At 31.8% G+C, this 22,409-nt stretch overlaps 2 protein-coding genes across 2 annotated transcripts; one reads left to right on the top strand and one right to left on the bottom strand.

Moving 5' to 3' along the window:
• Positions 1-796: 796 nt before the first annotated feature.
• LOC144547624 (Ubiquitin carboxyl-terminal hydrolase family protein) lies at positions 797-3,071 on the top strand. Its single transcript, XM_078296314.1, has 3 exons — positions 797-1,008; positions 1,658-2,021; positions 2,172-3,071. The coding sequence occupies exons 2-3, from the start codon at positions 1,668-1,670 to the stop codon at positions 2,958-2,960; spliced, it is 1,143 nt and encodes a 380-aa protein (XP_078152440.1). The 5' UTR covers positions 797-1,008; positions 1,658-1,667; the 3' UTR covers positions 2,961-3,071.
• Positions 3,072-10,371: 7,300 nt separating this feature from the next.
• On the bottom strand, positions 10,372-12,157 carry LOC144547483 (putative aquaporin NIP5-1). Its single transcript, XM_078296150.1, has 4 exons — positions 11,912-12,157; positions 11,019-11,438; positions 10,848-10,909; positions 10,372-10,761 (listed from the first exon to the last, which is right to left on the bottom strand). Exons 1-4 carry the CDS (start codon positions 12,014-12,016, stop codon positions 10,611-10,613), a joined length of 738 nt encoding a protein of 245 aa, XP_078152276.1. The 5' UTR covers positions 12,017-12,157; the 3' UTR covers positions 10,372-10,610.
• Between the last annotated feature and the right edge of the window lie 10,252 nt (positions 12,158-22,409).

Below are 22,409 nucleotides of genomic sequence, written 5' to 3'. Positions count from 1 at the left end.
ATGAGTTTCAATTGAAAGGACCTTTATTAAAGTCCCCAAAGTCACCAGTCGTGGCCCACTTAAATCAGAATTATTATTGAAAGGTCTTTTACCAAAGCCCAGCAAAGCAGTGAATTGATACGCGGTCCACTTAACAAAGTCACCAAAGTCCAGCGCTCCAAACCAGCAACTCCCAATCCGGTTTCTACATTCCGACTTAGTCCCACAATTTAAAAATACATATTAGCTAAGCGCTGGAGAGTTATAAAGGAAACCGGAGGGTGTTGTCTTTCTCAACGGATCCGGGTTCGGAACTCATTTCATGGGTACTGGACATGGACCTGAGGACTCAGTTAATAGGTCCGTTAATGGTTATTAGTATTTTATGCCTGTTTTTAACATATGCGGTTTGAGGGCGCATACGCATATGCGGCCGCATAGAACCGCATTTTGCATCACTGATCCACACCATATCCATCGGCACTCCTAAATCTACCCTTAAAATTATTTATGTTGTTGTTTGTACAAACTAGACATAATTAAAAACTTTATTACAAATGCTTCTATGGATATTTTTTCAGGTTAACCATTCATTTTTTTTAGATCGAATAGAACTCTTTTACCATATATGTTTGAAAGTACCACGATGGTACCAACAAAGCACGTATTGTGTATTTGATTTTATCTTTTAAGAAGTTTTTGCATTGAAATATGTATTTTATTTATCGTAATATAATCCAACAAAATGAGATAACTGGAGGCGTCCAGTTCCCAGCCTCCATCCAAAAGGCCCAAACCAGCGAACTCTCTCCCTCTCTTTCCCTCCCTCCCTCCCTCACGCGATTTTCCCTATCCCTTCCTCCTCCCGCTCCTCTCCTCTCCTCTCTCTCGGTTCTGCTTCCAACCTCACCTCTCTCTCGTATCTGCTCCCGACCTCTCCTCTCTCGGCTCTTCTGGTCCAGGTGGTGCGTGAGAGAGCCGGTTGCACGTCCAGCCACCCCCCTACTGCCTTGGGCATCTCCATACCTGGTAATCTCTCTGTTCCTCTCCCCTCCCCTCCCTATTTGGTTACTGATTTGACTGAAAGGGGAACTCTATATTCTTACAAGCTCAAACCCTATTTTTTTATCATTAGCACCAAATTTTGGCAACCAAACTTCATTAGCTTGCAAGAGGAGAACTGTTGTTAGGAAGAACTTAGATATGATGTTTTTTATTTACAATATCAGTACTGGTAGCAGGTAGCAGGAAACAGGATTTTTTTCAAACTTAGTATTTCGTCCCTTATTGTTTTAATTTAGTTGTTTTTATTTGTTTGGCTAGTTTGTGTCTAATTGCACAATAAAAGGGTAATTGAAACTGAAATTGTAAATATTTTAGACAAATTACACAATCCGGTGGAGGGCCATGGGGTTAATCAACTTTAGTTTTGCATCTATGTTGAAATCCTCAAGTTTTTGTATATATATGAGGTGGGCTATCATGCTTTGGGAAGTAAAGTGCATGTTTTACTTTCCATCCATGTCTTCATTTTTAAAGTTTAAATATTTGATCCGAACCTTTCAACATGATCTCCATTTTAATGTGCTTAAAAACCAAATTTTTCATTTTTTTTTGGAAATTTTGTACTATTTTTTTAGAATTTTTGAAAAATCACTGTTTTTTTTCTTCCCATCAGAATCGCAGAAATGAGCTTCTCAAAAAGACCCTTCCTCCGATTCACAGTGATCCAATCGATGGCCATGTCGACGTACTCACGGTCCACAGGGCGCCGCCCGAAGAAAAAGGTGTACCACCGTGAGCCGGGTCTAGACAAGGCCATGGACCTCCGCAAGGCGCCCTTGCTCCTGCTCCGCCTCCGCTCTCTCATTGTCTCCAGCAAGACCCGGTCCATCATGCTCCGAGACCTAGAGAAAGAAGTGGGTTTCATTAAGAAGTGGAATTTTCTGAGTCTTGTAGAGAAGCACCCAACTGTCTTTAAGGTCACTGGCGGTCTGAACGGTGGGCCCGTTTCTGTCAAACTCACTGACAAGGCTGATAAGGTATATTATTGAAATTACTCAGTAAAAAACATTATTGAAATTACACTTTTTGGTACATTGACATGTTACCAATGCTGTTTCAACTTCCAATTCATTTTGTGCAAATTTTTTACATCTGCAAATGCTCAAGTTGAAATTTTTATGCAAAAGGTATCAAATGAAGAAGCCAAAGCAAGAGAGATAATGGAGCCTATACTGGTGAAGAACCTCAAGAAACTACTTATGATGTCAATGGATTGCCAAATCCCTCTTGAAAAAATCGATTTAATCCAATCTGAGCTCGGTCTTCCTGAAAATTACAAAATTGACCTTATCCCCAAATATCGAGATTTTTTCTCTGTTCGAATATTGAAAAATCGGGAGTATCTTTGTTTAGAAAGTTGGGATTCTTCAGTTGCAATCACAGTCAGGGAAGAAAAATTGGATTTGGAAAAAGCCCCTAGTATAAACCCTAAGATCATCCCAAAAGACGGGAACTTGGTGGGCCCATTTGCATTCAAGCTCAAATTCCCACCTGATTTTAGACCCAATAAGAATTACCTAGAAGCGGTGGTGAGGTGGCAAAAAATGGCATTTCCTTCACCTTATCTGAATGCCAGACAGGTGGAGCCCGCCACCCCTCAAGCCCGAAAGCGGGCCGTGGCAGTGCTCCATGAGTTGCTTAGTTTGACCATGGAGAAAAGGTTGACTTCTGATAAAATTGATGCCTTCCATGATGAATATCAGTTGCCATGTCGGCTGTTGCTATGTCTACTGAAAAATCACGGTATTTTTTATCTCACTAATAAAGGAGAGAGAAGCACGGTTTTTCTAAAGGAGGGTTATGAAGGTTCAGATCTGGTAGAGAAATGCCCATTGTTGAGATTTCGTGAGAAATTTTTTTCCCTTATTAATGGGAAGCAATATAATGACAGGATCAATTCATTTGTTTCAGTTTAGATAGAAGAATTCTTTGATTTCAGTTTTGAAATTCCTGTAACTCTGATTTTTTGTAAGGATTGTATTGTATAGAAAATGCCATTTCAAAGCCATGCAATATGGAAAAAGAAATGATATATGTTTTGGTAATGTACCATTTTGGCTTGTTTCATTTTATGTTGAGCACCTGCAGTAGGGGTGATTAATGAGCGAGCATGAGCGAGTTAGGGTATGCTCATGCTCGCTCATTAAGTAAATGAGCGAGTTGTTAATGAGCGAGTTTAAATGAGCGGATAAATGAGCGAGTTGTAAATGAGCGAGCTTTTAATGAGCGAGTTGTGAGCGGCTCACGAGTTATGAATTATGACTCATAACAAAATTATATGGTGTGCCCATGCATAACAAAATCCAACAAATTGTCATAATTCATTTAAATGAGCGAGTTGTTATGACTATTACTTGTTTTGGGCTTTAGGCGGAGGTTTTGGTTCTGCCGATTTACAAAAAAAAAATGAATATGAAATTATGAATATTAGTATATTACACAAGATTAAATGTTACATTGTGCTCACTATATTACACAGGATTAAATATAAAACTATGCTCACTATCTATCAATCTTAATGAGGCAAGGTTGATGTTACACATAATTACATATGATTAAATGTGGCAGGGATTAGATGTGACAAATTCTTAATGAGCGAGTTATGAGCGAGTTGGGTCATGCTCATGCTCGCTCATTAAGTAAATGAGCGAGTTTAAATGAGCAGATAAATGAGCGAGTTTAAGCGAGCTTTTAATGAGCGAGTTATGAGCGGCTCACGAGTTATGAGCGATTTACTCACCCCTAACCTGCAGTAATGAACTTTTGGATTAAATATGAATCACAAATAAATCAAATGTTATGCTTGTCATATTTATGTTACTTGCTTTATTGTCGTTGCTTCATTAATATGGAGAATTTATGTGGCAAAACTAAGAGCTGATTGGTTAGTAAAGTTAACCATTTTTCTATATAAGATGATATAAAAAGAAAATAAATCCAACATTATATGCATTAGTATAATACTACTATTCACTTGTTTTCCCCTTTTCTTTCTCTTCAAAAAAGGAAAAAAAAAAAAAGTGTTCAGGAAAAAAAAATCAGAGAATTTAGTTCCTGGTAGTAATCTATCAGTTAGAAAAGTAATATTCTGAGATACTGCAACAAAAAAAAAAAAAATCAATACACAATGGAAAAAGGATAATTGAAAATGCTCCAAAACTTGACGTTAATGTTATTGTAAAATCTATTGAAGTCGAATTGATTCGAAATCGTAATGACATGTCAGATAGTTTCTTCAATACACATTGCATTAAACTTTTTCAGGCGGGCTTGAGTTTACAATAACATTCGTTTTTTTTTTCTTCTGAATTTACATAAAAGTGAAGCCACAGATTAGAGAGCAAGAGAGAGAGAAGTATTGATTTCTATGAGTGGAAAGTAAATCCTGATAAACCCAAAGATAAAAGGAGCTTAAATTAACTATTATCCTGGAAATTTGTTGCATAAGTGGTGCTAAGAAGTAAACATAGATAAAAGTAGCATACAAAAGTGGTGCTAAGAAGCGCACATAATGCCAGAAAAATATACAAGTTCAAATTGAACAGTATAAGAAGCAAACCAACTATATTGGTTTTAAGCACGAATCTCAAAACAAATGGATGGTTTGATTTGGAAAAGCAGGGTCCCAGCAGCAGATTTATTTCCGTGGTACTAATATGCATGTTGGAACAGATCTATGTAAATCATGTAATATAATAACATAGGGGGTATGCTTTATTTTCCATCGGTTTGGATCAAATCTAGGTATATCATGTAATATAGCAGAGGGAGTATGCTTTATTTTCCATTGGTCTTCTTCTTGCAGTCTGGGTTGGAACCGAGGATCGTAACCCATGACAGTGAGCTCTTGAAGGTTGACCAAATATTGCAAGTCAGGAAGTTTCTGAAACTTCCAGAACAGCAGCAGTTGGTTGAGCATGGGCATAGCACCCTCGATCCTCTATTTTCCATTCCTCCAAATTAATTACATTAAGATCCAACTGTTGCAAGCAACCAAAACCTCCCCTAGAGCAGATCATCTTTTTTCGTTACTTAAATTGTTGAGGCCATTAGTAATTTTTCTTTTATTTTATTTTATTTTAGGGTTTTGGATGCGCATGATGTCCGTAGAAGCATGAACTTATGTCGTAGTGAACAAAAAAATGATTGAGGTGGAAGGTCGATTTAGAGGAGCATAATTAATTGTAGTTAATTGTAAAACATGGCAAGTATAAGGTCTTAATTCCTTGTGTTCATGCGGCGTCATTCATCGCCCCAATTAAAAATAAATTTTGCTATTCCAATTCTTACACAAAATTGAGGAGGGAAATACACATTCGGGCCTTTGATAAATGCGCTCCTGATTTCGTATATATCGGATCTTTGTTACGATCCGGGAATATATGCAAGAGCCTAATTGGGCCTTCAAGAGGAAAATCACTCTAAAGATGTCGGAATTTTAGACCTGTTCTGCTACCTTTAAAGAAAGCATCTTCATTTCATTTGCCAATCAATTACAATTTGACATAATAATATTAATTCTAATTGTAGCGATACAAAATGTACTGTGTTACTTTTTAATTAAATTTGTCAAAATGTATTAATTGCAGGTATGTAAATATGAACAAAATTATTACAAGCTAGCGAAGAAGATTTAAAGTTTCCGAGGCAAATTTTGAAAATTACTGTTACATTTTTCATCACATGACAGGTGGACAAGTCCTAAAAATTTTTGGGGCTCATTTGGGTTTTAATGAACTCCATGGTTGATCATGAAATTAAGCGAATATTGCTTGCAATTATTTTGTTTGTCTACTTCTTCTTTTTTTGTAATTTTTTCTTAGAAGCCTGATAATCAGTTAGTTGTTCATTGAGTTCTGTGTACCTTAATTAATTAGATATTTAATTTTTTTATTCCTTCCTCACCTTTGAAACAACAGTTTGATTTTCTCAATTGTGTCATATATGTAAATTATGTATTTGCTTTTCTAATAGAAATGGGGAAGTCCTGGAGCACTTTAGTATCAACATGTTGCCAAATTTTTTGTCTTGTAATTGAACATGTACTTGCTCCTTGCTATGCTAAAAATGCATATTATATTTCTCTCTATAAAATTCATTAAAGAGCATATCATTTACAGGCAATTTTTGACAGAGTATTTGTGTCGATATTTTTATGTATTTATTTGTAGCATAAAATCAAATTAAAACTCTAAAAGTACCGTAGTTGGGAAAAACTCCAAACTTAGTAGAAACTCAGACTTAATCTACCAGACTAATTAACAACGATAAATATTAATACGTAACCATTCAATTACAACGATAAATAATTAATATGTGAATTTTTAAATTTGAAAAAACAAGTACAAAAAATAAGAGTGAAACAGAAACCTAATATTTTATTTCTGATAAGTTTGAAGTATTTCTTAAGTGTGTGCTTAGAGTTTTGTTTTTCTCTAATCAGAATGCCAGATGAGAGATGACCACGGACCGTCCAGTTCTCTCCAAACTGGAGATGATCCCGTTACCGGCCTCCATTATCCGCTTCTTTTATTGGCTAAGATGCACAACACTTTTAGCTAAGATATGACGTGTCGGTTGGTAATTGGTGCATAGCAATCTTAATTTCAAAGGGATGGTGCTGCAGTTATTTGATTGGTATCATATCATACTATCATCATGTATCATGTCATGAAAGACTGAAAGTAGCATTATTATTTTATTTTCTTTTATTTTCTTTTTCTTTTGGCGGTGAAGACTGAAGAGCAGCATTAGTTATTTAGTTGTGTACCGACAAACGAGATAGTGAAATAAAAATAAAATAAAAATAAAAATAAACAAACGAGATAGTACGTCAGGCTTGAGTTGTTCTCTACTTTATACAGTGTTATATAAAACAAACGAAAGTACGTATTTGAATCAAAATTCATTATCATGTGTCCATGTAGAAATTGATACAATTGACACGTGTGGAAGAAAAAAAGAATCTAGAGTGAAATTAAATTGAAAATTATGGATTTGCACCGGTTGAGAAATCTTTTTTTTTTTTTAATGGGTATAGTCAGGAACTTTATTACTTTTTATGAGGAGTAGACAAAAAGTATATTATTAATTTTTCATTAGTTTATAATAAATATTATTATTAATTTTCATCAAAAGTGGAATCGGGAAAATCGGTACAAATTGTATAAATCAGATCGAAAACTCAAACTTTATTTTTTGCAAGTTATCCTTTGAAATTGTATCTATTTTAATTTGAACAGTTGAATCTCAAAAACTAATTTAATGCATGCTTTATATTAAAGTTTGGTTTATTCATTTATAAAATAATTTGTTCCATTCCTTTGAAAAAAAATAAGAGGTTCATTAGAGACCCTTCTTCTCCTCCAATTTTGTTCTATTACCAAAAATAAAAAAGTTTGGTCAAATTTGTAGCGAATCGGCTAATTTCATGAAGAACTGAGGTTCGTTAGGATAGAGAAAATCCATATCCAAGTCTGCAATATATAGATCTGGTAATCATTTTTCAAAATTCAAGAGTAAATAGTTGGCTACTCTTATTTGAGTGTGGCTCCCCACTGTCTATGATTGAGTATATTCAGTATTCTATTTAGAACAAATAAATTAGAGAACGACTCACATATTTTTTTTTATAAGTTTATAACTATGTTTTTAGTCGCAATATTTTACAATTTTTTGAGGAAAAAATTTATAAAAGCTATTATTTTATATATTTTAATTTCTCTACGTAAACATACAAAATTACGCACGTCATTATAACTTTGTTTTCATGGGAATTAATTAAGACTTCAAATTCAACATCTAAAATTTTCCTATATCATTATATTTGTACAAACTCTTGACGCATATGAATACAAAATTGAAATATGTTAATATTTGACGCACATGAATACAAAATTGAAATATGTTAATATTTTATGTGGTTCAGGAAAGTGATAAAAATGATGCCAATTTAATTAGTATTAAAAATAGAAATATGGTAGAGGTACGTGTCAAAAGTAGAGAGTTTGTATTTTCATCAAATAAACATATATAAAATGTTCTTGGAGACCAAATTTTATATTTTTGAAAAAAAATTACTATTTTTTAGAATTTTTGAAAATCGTTGTTTTTGAGAAATTTCTAGACCATACAAAAACAGTGATTCTCAAAAATTCTAAAACAAAGCTAACAATTTCGAAAAAAATGTAAAATTTGGTCTTCAAGCACATTTTAATATATATGGATATCAATTTGAACAGTTTGGATCGGTTGTTTGAATTTCTACTTCAACGGTTTATAGTCCAATGTACAAGAGGGGCTATACATTGCAATGCACCATAGCCCAACTCTCTCTCTCTCTCTCTCTCTCTCTCTCTTAATAAATAGTAAAAAAATCCAAAAAATGTAAAATTTGATTTGCAAGCACATTTTAATATATCTATTATGTTAAACAGTTTGGATCGACTATTTGAATTTTGAAAACTTTGAAAATCGAGAGTGTAATTTGGTGTCACAAAAAAAAGTGTAATTGGATCCCTCCTCATATATATATATATAGAGAGAGAGAGTAGGGCTACCATACATTGCAATGCATAGGTATTTTTGTACATTGGATTATAAATCACCGGATTCAAAGTCCAAATAACCGATCAAAACCATTCATCTTGTTCTCCATATTAATATGTCTTTGGAGACCATATTTTACATTTTTTGAAAAAAATTTACTATTTTTTTAAGTTTATTGAAAATCGTTGTGCAGATTTGTCTGAAAAACAACGATTTGAGGCACAGAAGACAAGGTCCCAGATGACTGACTAACAGTAAACCATAGTAAATAGAAATTGATGGCTCCTAGATGCATGGATGGCAAGCACGAATTGGAATAATACTTACAAAAGGCACTGAATTGTTGGTTTACAAGTCAAAAGCTGTGGAGGGCATAACAATACCATGTTGAATGGTGAATAAAATCATGTTGTTTTCATTCTAATTGCAAAAACCTTGGAGATTTGATATCGAATGCGCAACCACCTCTTGAATTAAGCTGACTGGACCATGAGGTGCATCCCACGTGGCAGCTGATGAAAAAACATACTGGATTCTCATGTAAACATGTAGATAGAAGTTACAATGAGTTGGCGGACATGTTAGCAAAAACTGGAAGAATTCAAGGATCGATGGGATAGCATAGGGCTTACGTATCCTATGTTTCATGATAGCATAATTTAATTTTCAACTAGTTGATTACTATATGTTAAGTTACAATATTTTTATATTTCAATAGCATGTAAGACTTTGTAAGGTCTACGGGCTTTTCACAATAATAATTAAAAGAAAAAAAATTGTCCAACATGGCAACATGACAGTTAGTAAGACACGAGGGTGTACTTGGTGTAAGTCTTTCTTTGGGTCAATCTCTCTACATGCTGGACTACAGATTTTATACAGGAATTCTGTCAACATATTACACGTACAATCCCTGTACTAATCAAAGATACCTTTCTTTCGGGATCTCTTCTCTCTTCCTATACTTTTAATTTGTCTTTTTCTTTAATTTCGGGGTGTCTAATAACTTCTTCTCTCTTCCTATACTTTTCAAGATGCCGATGACTCAATAAGTCTCCATTTGAACACGAACTGATCACTCAATATTATAATGTATCAATTATTGGTTTTTTTTTTTTTTTTCTTATTTACTTATGTTACAAAGGGTCTATTTGTAGCATATATGTACTGGTAAAGACTGATAAGTATACTGGTATGAGCTCATTAGCATACTAATACGCAATATATGACGACGTATTAGTTTTTATACTTTTAGTGTATGCATTCTCAGTACAATAATTATCTTGTAATATAAAATTTGTACTTAGATATAGTACTAGCATTTTTAGAGAAGAAGAAAAATCTTAGCAAGATGCCTCCGTCGTCTAATTTTGTTAAATTTACTTTCTGTTCTATCTAATTAAAGATGGCCCATTTTTATTAGAAAAATAAGGATCTAGCCATATTTAATGGATTTATTACTTTATACGATTTCTTGTAAATTAAATTGCTCACATTTTGCTTTACTTTTACTGATTTTGTATGAACACATCCATCAAACATATCAATATATACAATATTTCACATATCTACATGCATGGTATATATACAATATTTCACATATTTATTACATGCATGGTATACATACAATATTTTACATATTTATTACATGCATGGTATAAATACAATATTTCACATATTTATTACATGCATTGTATACATACAATATTTTACATATTTATTACATGCATGATAAACATACAATATTTTACATATTTATTACATGCATGTATACATACAATATTTCACATATTTATTACATGCATGGTATAAATACAATATTTTACATATTTATTACATGCATGGTATAAATACAATATTTTACATATTTATTACATGCATGGTATACAATAGTTCACATACTTACATTCTGAATGAAAAAAATATATCTCCATATCTTCACATTTAATTAGCCCATGCCAATCGTTCTGGTTAATCAAACTAGAAAGTAGGCATCGGCCAGCAAAGGAAAAATACTTCTACGCCAACTTTAGAAAATCATGTGCACTGGTGCCAAAGATTGCACCTAAAATAGGAGCTACAAAATAAATCCATATGCTATTATAATTGCCTGTAGCAAGTGCTGGTCCTAGTGTGCGAACAGGATTCATTGACGCACCAGTTGATGGTCTACAGAAAGAGAGAAAATTAATATAACATTGAATTCAAATACAGAGATGATCAAATATGTTCTTTGTTTATTTGCCCTAACTTACCCTGCTATCAAAGTATTCAGCAATACTGTTAAGCCAACTGCTATCGCTGCCAACTTTTTGTTCTGAAAAAATAAATAAAAAGAAAACAGAGATTATAGTTGACAAGTGTTCAATTTAAAAAAAAAAAAAAAGTTATGAAAATAAAATCAGCATAGAGTTTGTCAGACTAACAGGTTTGGGGCCAAATGACACTGAATTAACCACAAATAACAGGATGAATGTGATCACAAACTCGAGAAAGAATGCCTGGCCGGTACTGATGGTTGGTACAGTGACTCCAGCATATTCAAAAGGACTATAAATGATCTTAAGTGCCAGCATTGCGCTGAAAGAACCCAAAACTTGAGCTGATATGTAAAAAGGGACCCAAACATATGGAAAGTCTTTGAACAGAGAAAAAGCGATGGTGACTGCTGGATTCAGATGTGCACCCGAGATGTGACCGATCGAGAAAATGACGACTGCCACTGCTATACTGGACGAAGCAGCTTTACCGATTAGGGTTTCTGCATTTGGGTACTTTGCATCTACTATCGGAGTTGCGGCTGCTCCAAATACCATGATAAATGTGCCGATGAACTCCGCTACAATCTGATAATGTATAAAAGTATACTAATTTGAGCAAATGCATCCTTTGATATGTTATTCCCAAGGAGAACTGACAGGTAAAGCCATCGGAGCACAACAGTTAGTGTTTTCAAGTGGTTTTATTAACATATATTTTTAGGCTTGGCAATTGATCATGACATATAATATAAAGGAATAAACTAGTTCATAACACCTTCTATGTACTTCCTACCTAGTTATCTACTTCATCTCAAATATAAGACGAGAGCAACACATATAGGCCCAAAAACAAATCAAACAAGATAAGTGTAGTACTATTTCTAAATTCTATATCATTAGCTATGTTTTTGTTGCAGCAAAAAATGTTTTGGCAACAAAGACAAAAATATCATTGTATCAACATCTTTCAAGGACAAGTTGGGTATATATATAGGATGAATTTCAGACATCCAAATTGAAACAAAAATAATTTGATGAACCAAAACATACAATAATACCGTTTTTATAAAAGAAGCTCTTGTATTGGAACATAATCCAAAACCAAAACATCTATTACTTTGCTCTTGTTCATGAAGGTGATCAATCATTGCTTCATGAGACATCTTTTTTTCTAGTTTGTTCTTCTTCCTCTTCTTCTTCAAACGCTTGAGGGATGTAATGCTAATTTATTCTATGTAAGCACTACTTTTTATACTGGCTGAGAATTCAGGTTTTACCATATGAAATTAAGGAACCCAATTGTTAATTATCAGTTGTCCACTCAAGTGACCTTTGTAGCAAAAAAGAAAGGTACTGCTAATGACAGCACAATAAAAAAAATAAAAGATATATAAAGACAAAAGGTTAATTAGGACAAACATGTCATCGTTATATTAATTTTTGAAAATATATAGATCAAGTATAGAAGGTATATTATTGAATGAAGAAAAGAGGTGTGCTACATTTCCGCGTGTTTTTAGTGATGACACGTGTTGATACTTCATTAGCGGATTTGTTTGAGAACTGTCAGCCAATATATTAAAAACAACAATATCATTAAAAAAAAAATTATACCTAATTTCATCCTCACTCAAATAGACATGGATATGTTACATTTTTTATGAATTTCAAAAATCTTTTGATCACTTGTTGCAAGCTAATAACAACTTTACCATCGACATTAATTCAAAGTCACTTGATGAATAACTAATTGCTTTACAAATTGTGTTAAATTTTGAGCACTCTATGCATAAGTGATACAAAAATCTACAAGTGATCGATCAGAGAAAACGTATCTATATTTTATGTCTTTACAAAAATTTATTTCAGCCCAACGAATTCTAAAAAAGTGCATTTGGAAATACAATTTATATTAATTGTACTTCAAATGCACTTCTTTATTTTCTTATACATTTGTCTTACTAAATAATTCGACGGAATCAAAAGTGATTTTACAAGTTAAAAGTTATATTGCGCGGTTTAACTTCATATTAATACATATGAAGGAATGAAAAGCAGGATTTGACGGGATGAGATTTATCGGTTAGCAACTAGGGGTATCAATGCGTACGATACAGGTAGAATGAAAGCATTTTCATATCAATACTCATTAAGAATTGATCTTACTTATACCTTACTCTTACATGTTAAGAATATTTGTCTTATCTTAACTCTACTCATACCCTTTAATTAAAATTAGTAGGTAACAAAACAGTAATGGACGAATAACGAATAATACTAATGTAGTGATTTTATTATTTTTACAAATAAACCATCAGAATATCACGTCATACATATGCAATCATAATTATTAATATAAAAATCAAAATACAAATATACAATCAATTCTAACTAATAGTTTTTTATAAAGAAGAAAAAAAATAAAATAAAACAAATATCTCTTCTAACAATTTCAGTTCATTAACTAAATAACAAAATATTCAAATAAAAAAGAAATATGATTAACATAATATTTTTCTTACAACAAAAGACGTACATTTTTTCATGATATCATTTTTAATAATATCTAATTATTGCGACGAAGGAAGAAAATTTTCTCATGAGTTTAGTTAGAGTGGATACAACGATGGATTAGTGTGGAAATATCGATATGGAAAACAAGAAAATAAATAAATCGAATATAATATATATACATTTTTATATAATTATCCGTTATCTAACAGGTATGAAATAGACTTTACTCATATCCATATCCGTTTATCTAATGAAAAAAATTTCAAGGTTTTGGAGGGGTATACCGATTGGGGGGGATACGTAATTTTGAGGTTTTGGAGGGGTATACGTGAAATTCCCCTTTTGGAATATGATAATACATTAAGCAAGCTTCATTTTGAATTTTTCATTACTAAGCATCATATCCTTTTTAATTGGCTTTTTTTTTATGTTCTCTTGCCAAATCTGACCATGTTAATATGGTGTACCATATTTTTCTCTTGAAGAATATTCGATCTTGAGTCTGCTTTGGTTTGCACTATACATCCACACATGATACCAAATTTAATAGTGAAAAATTTAGAAACAGTAGAAGTTCTGAAAATTTAAAGGAAATAAATATAAAGTAACAAACGGTACAAGATCATTTTTGTAGAATCAATCACCGAGAAAATTAGGGGAAAGAGGTACAAAAATCGGCCGGAGGTATTTTCATATTCAATTTACTTAAAATTAATCTTATTTGTATTCAATTCTTACCCATTAAATATTAAGTTAGTTATACTTTATCCTTACTCATTAATATTAAATAACAAAATAAATAATGATAATTAACACATAAATTGATTGTATATTAAACAACGATAATGTGGCTTGGTGGTGGACTCCACACGCAATTTTTTCATGTGCATCAGCTTACAAGGCAATGCACAATACGGGCATCCTTTCCACAACTCAGGGAGTCCTTTGGAAAATAAGGATACCTATGAAAGTGAAAGTGTTTATTTGGCTAATGCTGGAAGATAAAATTTTGACTCAGGAGGTGCTTTCAGTCCGCAGCTGTAACATTCAGCCCGAATGTCACCTATGTATGTCGGATAGAATGGAGACTCGTGACCATCTATTGTGGGACTGCACGTATGCACAAAGGTATTGGAGAGGACTACTTGTGCATCATAATGTGATAGCAAGAGGGTGGGATGGCATACTACAGCTATGGATATGAGGGTTGTTGACCCTGCCGATGCATAAGAGGGTGCATTGGAGTATCATATGGGCAGCAGGTGCACGAACACTGTGGCAAGGGAGAACCATAATAGTGTTATTCGGAAAGCATAAAATGATGGAAATATTTCCTGATAAATGAAACGGCAATTGAAATTGCCCAACGGGTGGAGTTCGTTTCAGAAATTATGTGTAAATAATATGTAATTAGTGTCAGTTTTAGAAACCTTGTGTAAACAAACTTTTTTTATCACTATATTTATTGGCGTTCCCATCAATTATAAAAAAAAATCTAAAAATATAGCAAATAAATAAATATATTAGATACATCATGTATCTAATATCACAAAATATAAAAAAAAATTAATAATTTTTCATCCTATTATTTTGAAGATATAAATTATTAATTGAATGAAATGACAAAATATTGTATAAATCAATTTTATCATATATTAATATCAATAGAATATATAAAATGTTGGATAATTTAATGTTAACATAAATTTTAAATAAATAAAAAATGATATGACATGTTTCATAGATCACTCTAATTATAATAATAAAATTATATATTTATATGTATAAATAAAAAAATTTATCTTATATAATTATTTTCTTAACCTATAGGATAACATGTACGAAATAGTTCTAGTTCACTCTTACATAATAAGCAAATGAAAAAAAATTCTTACCCATATTCATACACAATAAGTTAACAAAAATAAATCTTACTCATATCCGTCTTATCAAATACGATACAGTTTGAATAAACTGTTAAAATAATATCATTGACACCTATACAGTGAACTCACTGATTTACCTAATGGGGATACCAAAGATACCCATCCTAAAGCTAGTCTGACAAAAATGAGTATCCTCCAAATTAATCTTCCATCATCACTAACCTATGGATTTATATACAATACAAAACTAGCTATTATGTAATACATACATCATGATTCATTTTGAATTTTGAATTCTACCTAATTTTTCTATCTTAAAGTTAGCATTACACTAAAACAAAAATAAGTAAACTCTAATATGCCATCGTCACTAATTATTTATTGTAGAAAAAAAGTAGTTATTATGTAATGCATCCACCATAATTCATTTCTATCTCTAAATTTACTATCTTAAAGTTAGCATCACACTAAGACAAAAATAAGTAAACTCTATCTACCATCATATATCCAGCATGATTCATTTTTATTCTGAATTCTCTCTAAATTTTACTATCTTAAAGTTAGCATCACACTAAAACAAAAATAAGTGAACTCTAATATGCCATTATCATTAACCCATGAATTTATTTACAATAAAAAAAAAACTATCTATTATGTAATACATCCAACATACAGATTCATTTTTAATTCTGAATTCTCTCTATAGGTTACTATCTTAAATTTAGCATCACAATAAGACAAAAATAAGTAAATTCTAATATGCCATCATGACTAATCTATAAATTTATTTACAATAAAAAAAAAAAAACTAGCTATATATTATGTAATACATCCAACATGATTTATTTTGAATTTTGAATTATCATAAAGTTAGCATCACTCTAAGAAAAACATAAGTAAACTCTAATCAGCCATCATCACTAACCTATTAATTTATTTAAATAAAATCTAGCTATTATGTAATACATGTAGGCATCTATCATGATTCATTTTGAATTTTGAATTATCTCTAAATGTTACTATCTTAAAGTTAGCATCACACTAAGACAAAAATAAGTAAACTCTATTCTGCCATCATCACTAATCTATAAATTTATTTACAATAAAAAAAAAAAAAAACTAGTTATTAGGTAATACATCCATCATAATTCATTTTGAATTCTGAATTATCACTAAAATTTACTATCTTAAAGTTAGCATCACACTAAGACAAAAATAAATAAACTCTAATATGTCATCATCATTAACCTAAAAATTTATTTACGATAGAAAAACTAGCTATTATGTAATACATTCAGCATATATAATTCATTTTGAATTCAGAATTCTCTCTAAACTTTACTACTTGACAAAGTTGACAAAATTAATTAATTCGCTGCGCCACAAAAAAACAATATCCTTGGTATTGAGCAAATTTGAAATGAGATTCTTTATGAATATTATAATTTAGAACTATAATAGACTTTCATCTTTTTCTTTTAAAGAAAAATCTAGATTCAAGATACTAATTCAACATAGTTATTAATCTATATATACATCTAATTCATTTATGAGATCCCTCAACTTTTAATAAATGCTTGGCCGCCTAACTTTTATTTTATGAAATGCCTCATCATTCATGAGATCACTCAATTTTTATTATATTCGATTTGGCCGGTTAACTTTAATTTATGATCCCAGCTAGTAAAGTTTGATTTAATTTATTCAAATTGGCATTGTGTTCTTTATTCAACTTACAGAACAAGTCTAAATTGCAGAAAATATATTAATAATTTTTCTTCTTCAATTTTAATAAATGTTCGGATAAGTTTGTTAATTGTTAACCTTATTTCAAAACTGAGTTAATTATGTAGTTGGTGTCCCTTGCGTGCAATCCGGAGACTTTAAATCATAAGTAAATGCGACTAATTAACTTCATTCTGTTTGTCAAAATGAGAATGAAGTAAGCACACCCAATTAAACCTATATTGCATGCAATAATTTTTAGAGTTGCTTTAATTTAGAATTAATTGCTCCTTCTTTTATGAATGAAGTAATAATAATAAAGGTGATTTATGTTTCATTCTTGTAGTATATTCAAGATAATGTTCCATTCTTGTAGTATATTCAATGTGATCTGACGACCTATACTTCCTTTTGTTCCAAAGATGTGTGATGTGAATTGCTTTCATTGAAATTGTCCTCTCTTTTTTTTCTTTTTTTCTTCTTTTGTTAAGGTCAGTGAGCAAAATGATCATTAACAATTCTATTGATAAGTTAAAAGAAATTTGTTTACAAACGCCCCAAGGCATTATCCTTGGTTTCATTACAAGAAAATTGAAATAAAAGAAACACAGCCCTTGAGGATTATCCTTAGTTTAACTCTTTGTCTTCAAATATCTATATATATATATATATATATATATATATAGGATTTGGCTAATATGCTATGGGTAGCTAAGAGGCCTCCCGTGCTACGGCTCAATATTTGACTTTTCAAAATCCTAACGGTCGATCCGAACCGTTCATCTTGTTCTCTATATTAATATGTGCTTGGAGACCAAATTTTACATTTTTTGGAAAATTTTTACTATTTTTTTAGATTTATTGAATATCGCTGTTTTTTATGGTCCAGATTTGTCTGAAAAACAGCGATTTTCAATCAATCTAAAAAAATAGTAAAAAATTTCCAAAAAATGTAAAATTTGGTCTCCAAGCACATATTAATATAGAGAACAAGATGAACGGTTCGGATCGACCGTTAGGATTTTGAAAAGTCGAATATTGAGCCGTAGCACGGGAGGCCTCTTAGCTACCCATAGTACCGTAGCCAAGTCATATATATATATATATATATATATATATATATATATATATATATATATATATATATATATATATATATATATATATATATATATATATATATATATATATATAGATAGATAGGCTAATGTGCTTCCATAAGCACTTGGCCCGAAGTGCTGCCACCCCATTTTCGATTTTTCAAAATCCAAACAGTCGATCCGAACCGTTCATCTTGTTCTCCATATTAATATCTGCTTGGAGACCAAATTTTACATTTTTTGGAATTTTTTTGCTATTTATTAAGCCACTTTGAAAATCGCTGATCCAACGGTGGCTTGCCAAACAGTAAAATCAGGGGTTCACCGTTGGATCAGCGATTTTCAAAGTGGCTTAATAAATAGCAAAAAAATTCCAAAAAATGTAAAATTTGGTCTCCAAGCAGATATTAATATGGAGAACAAGATGAACGGTTCGGATCGACTGTTTGGATTTTGAAAAATCGAAAATGGGGTGACAGCACTTCGGGCCAAGTGCTTATGGAAGCACATTAGCCTATCTCTCTCTCTCTCTCTCTCTATATATATATATATATATAGGGTCCGGCTAATTTGCTACCGGCACCATTTTAGCCGGAGGTGCTGCCGTCCATTTTTTTATTTTCTGATGTCCAAACAACAAATCTAAACCATTAGATGTTTAATCTATATTATAATCTACTTGGATACCAAATTTTACATTTTTTTGAATTTTTTTTACTATTTATTAAGCTAGTTTGAAAACCGCTGATTTCAATGCTGCAGAAATTTACTGAAATCAGCGGTTTTCAAACCAGCTTAATAAATAGTAAAAAAAATTCAAAAAAATGTAAAATTTGGTCTCCAAGTAGATTATAATATAGATTAAACATCTAACGGTTTGGATTTGTTGTTTGGACATCACAAAAATAAAAAAAAGGGCGGCAGCACCGCCGGCAGCAAATTAGCCACAGCCTATATATATATATAGAGTAAGGCTTGGGTGCTATGGATAGCATAGAGGTCTACGGTGCTACGGCTCAATATTCGAGTTTTTAAAATCCTAACGGTCGATCCGAACCGTTCATCTTGTTCTCCATATTAATATGTGTTTGGAGACCAAATTTTACATTTTTTGGAAATTTTTTACTATTTTTTTAGCTAGGTAGAAAATCACTTGATCTAAAAAATTCTGCACCATTCAGATATTTTATTTTCTACCTATCTAAAAAAATAGTAAAAAATTTCCAAAAAATGTAAAATTTGGTCTCCAAACACATATTAATATGGACAACAAGATGAACGGTTCAGATCGACCGTTAAGATTTTGAAAACTCAAATATTGAGCCGTAGCACCGTAGTCCTCTATGCTATCCATAGCACCCAAGCCTTACTCTATATATATATATATATATATAGGGTCCGGCTAATTTGCTGCCGGCAGCATTTTAGCCGGAGGTGCTGCCACCCTTTTTTATTTTTATGATGTCAAAACAACAAATCCAAACCGTTAGATGTTTAATCTATATTATAATCTACTTGGAGACCAAATTTTACATTTTTTGGAATTTGTTTACTATTTATTAAGATGGTTTGAAAACCGCTGATTTCAGTAAATTTCTGCAGCATTGAAATCAGCGGTTTTTAAACCAGCTTAATAAATAGTAAAAAATTTCAAAAAAATGTAAAATTTGGTCTCCAAGTAGATTATAGTATAGATTTAACATTTAACGGTTTGGATTTGTTGTTTGGACATCACAAAATAAAAAAAAATAAAAAAGGCTGGCAGCACCGCCGGCAGCAAATTAGCCACGGCCTATATATATAGATATATATATATATTCCTTACACCCACTTTTTTTTAATCCCTAATTATTCTCGTCTACTTTTTTTTGATGAATATCGAATCTAAAATTACGAACGTTTTCTGTTCGATTTTATCTTTCAAATGAGATCCATTGTAAAGTATTTTTGAATTACATTTATGTCGCCTTTTTTTATTGGAACTAGGTCTAAAGGTTTCCTATGCTAGGTTTAAAGGTTTCATATGCTATGTATAAAGACTGCAATTTGACATAAATTTTAAATGATTTACATGAGTATTTTAAAGATTGTAGACATAAATTTAAAGTGCCTATGGATTTTTACTATAAAAAAAATGATAAGTTATATGTATGGCCCAAGGGGCTTGATACAAGTATTTTAAAGGGTTGTAGATGGAGGTTTAAAGACTTGAGAAACAAAATTTAAAGTGCTATAGACTTTTACTGTATTTTTTTTTGGTTAATTTACATGTAAGATTTAAATGTTTGCCACGAGTATTTTAAAGGATTGTAGAAAAATATTTAAAGGCTGAGAAACAAAATTTAAAGTGCCTCCGATTTTTTATTGTAGAAAAAAAACAGCGACACAAATATAACTCAAAAGTATTTTAATCATGGTTCTCATTTGAAAGATAAAATCGAGTAAAAAACGTTCGTGGTTTTAGATTTGCAAAATTTATCACAGATCATCAGAAAAATAGACGGAAATTATCGGAGAAAAAAAAGAATGAGTGAAAGAAATATTTCTATTTTTGGTTTGGAGACAAAAATAATTAAGAATTGAACTAGTTAGATTTTAGAATTTAAAGACTTGTAGACAAAATTTTAAAGGTTTGCTAGTAGTATTTTGAAGGATTGTAAACAGAGCTTTAAAAAGTTGGACATGAACATCGGATAAGACACTAAACAAGAGTTCGAGGTGTTTTCAGATATTGGATTTTGGGGCAACTAGTTCATCCTTTTGTTTTATTTTATTTTAGGGTTTGGATGCGCATGATATCCGTAGAAACATGAAGTCCTGTGCTGAGGTTCAAAAAAATGGATTGAGGTGGAAGTTGGATTTAGATAAGCAAAATTGTAGTTGTAGAACATAGCAACACTACAAGGTCTTGTTCATGCGGCGTCGTTCATCGCCTCAATTAGAAATACAAGCTGGAAATCTATGTCAATTAGAAATACATTGCTCGAAAAAGTTTTATGATTTTTTTCATGTGGATGAGCTATGATCTAGATTATGATTTTTTTTTTTTTTCTCACCAATACTGAAAAAGTTTAACATGAAGGCCTCGAATCTAAAGAATCGCATCATAAGAAGATACACATCTGTACAAGTTCAGGATAAATTTTGCTATGAATTTCAGGTTAAAAAAAAAAAAACTGTACCGATTCTTACACAAAATTCTGGAGTGCGAACACATTTGGGGCTTCGATAAATGTGTTTCCTAACTTGGTAAAAAAATCTGATCTTTGTTTCGATCCTGGAATGCAAGAGTACAATTGGGCCTTCAAGGCCCAATTACTACTTCAGACGGACTTATTGGAAAAAAGAAAATTACTATAAAGCTGTCCGAATTTTAGATCTGTTCTGCGGTTCTACCACCTTCAAATAGGGGTGCAAACGGATCGGATATTATCTGACTGTATTTGAATCCGTATTTAAAACTATAAGAAGATACACATCTGTCCGAATTTGAAAGTTTTACGTGATTCTTTTTATAGGGCTTAGCGCTGCCGCTGAGCCCATAATATACTGGTGTAAACCAGTCGGGCCCAACCCGTTAGTCCAGAAGATCCATTTTAGAGGTCATTCTAACAAAACTGCATGTTTTGATGTTGTTATCAACTTTTAAGAGAAAAATTAGCTAGCCGATATAATTGTCAAAATCGTCTGAACAGAACCTTTAAAAATAACCAGCTAAAATTAATATATACAATAATCACACATTTATTTGAGTAAGTATAAAAAATCAAGTCACTCAATTATTCAATATTCACTAAAAAAATTTCCATTTAGATTTTGAATCTGTAGCTTCTCAAATGAAAGATATTGTATTTGTCATTAGATCAAAGATGAGTTCTCAATAATTTTTTTTTTTTTTTGTAAAAATTGAATCTGCATATTTTTATTGTCATCTATACTATAATATGCCTTCGATTCAAAAATTACAACGTAAATTATTAAAACTATTTAAGTATTTAATTAATAGATACAAATATACATTAAAAAAAATTGCTACTCGAGACATTTCAGGTTGGACCGTTAAAAAGAAAAAAATCTTCGAAAACAAAGGTAAGGCTCTGATGGAGTTTTATTTCAGCATAGGGTTACAAGGAGAGCGTCTCTTTAACGACGTCTCTGAATTTGAAACTCTAGTCGCCCATCCACGCGTCCACCTCTCTGCCTCCGTCGGTACAGCCATCCACGTGTCCACCTTTCTGCCTCCGTCAGTACAGCCTAGCATTCTTCGCTAACACAGCACTCCATTCTTCTGTCTTGTACGCCGCCGCCTCCTCTACTAGAAGTAAATATCG

This window comes from Carex rostrata, chromosome 31 (genome assembly GCF_964058835.1).
Source record: "Carex rostrata chromosome 31, lpCarRost1.2, whole genome shotgun sequence".
NCBI classification, from domain to species: Eukaryota; Viridiplantae; Streptophyta; class Magnoliopsida; order Poales; family Cyperaceae; genus Carex; species Carex rostrata.
Note: the sequence above shows the minus strand (reverse complement) of the source record. Positions and strands in the feature narration are given on the sequence as shown.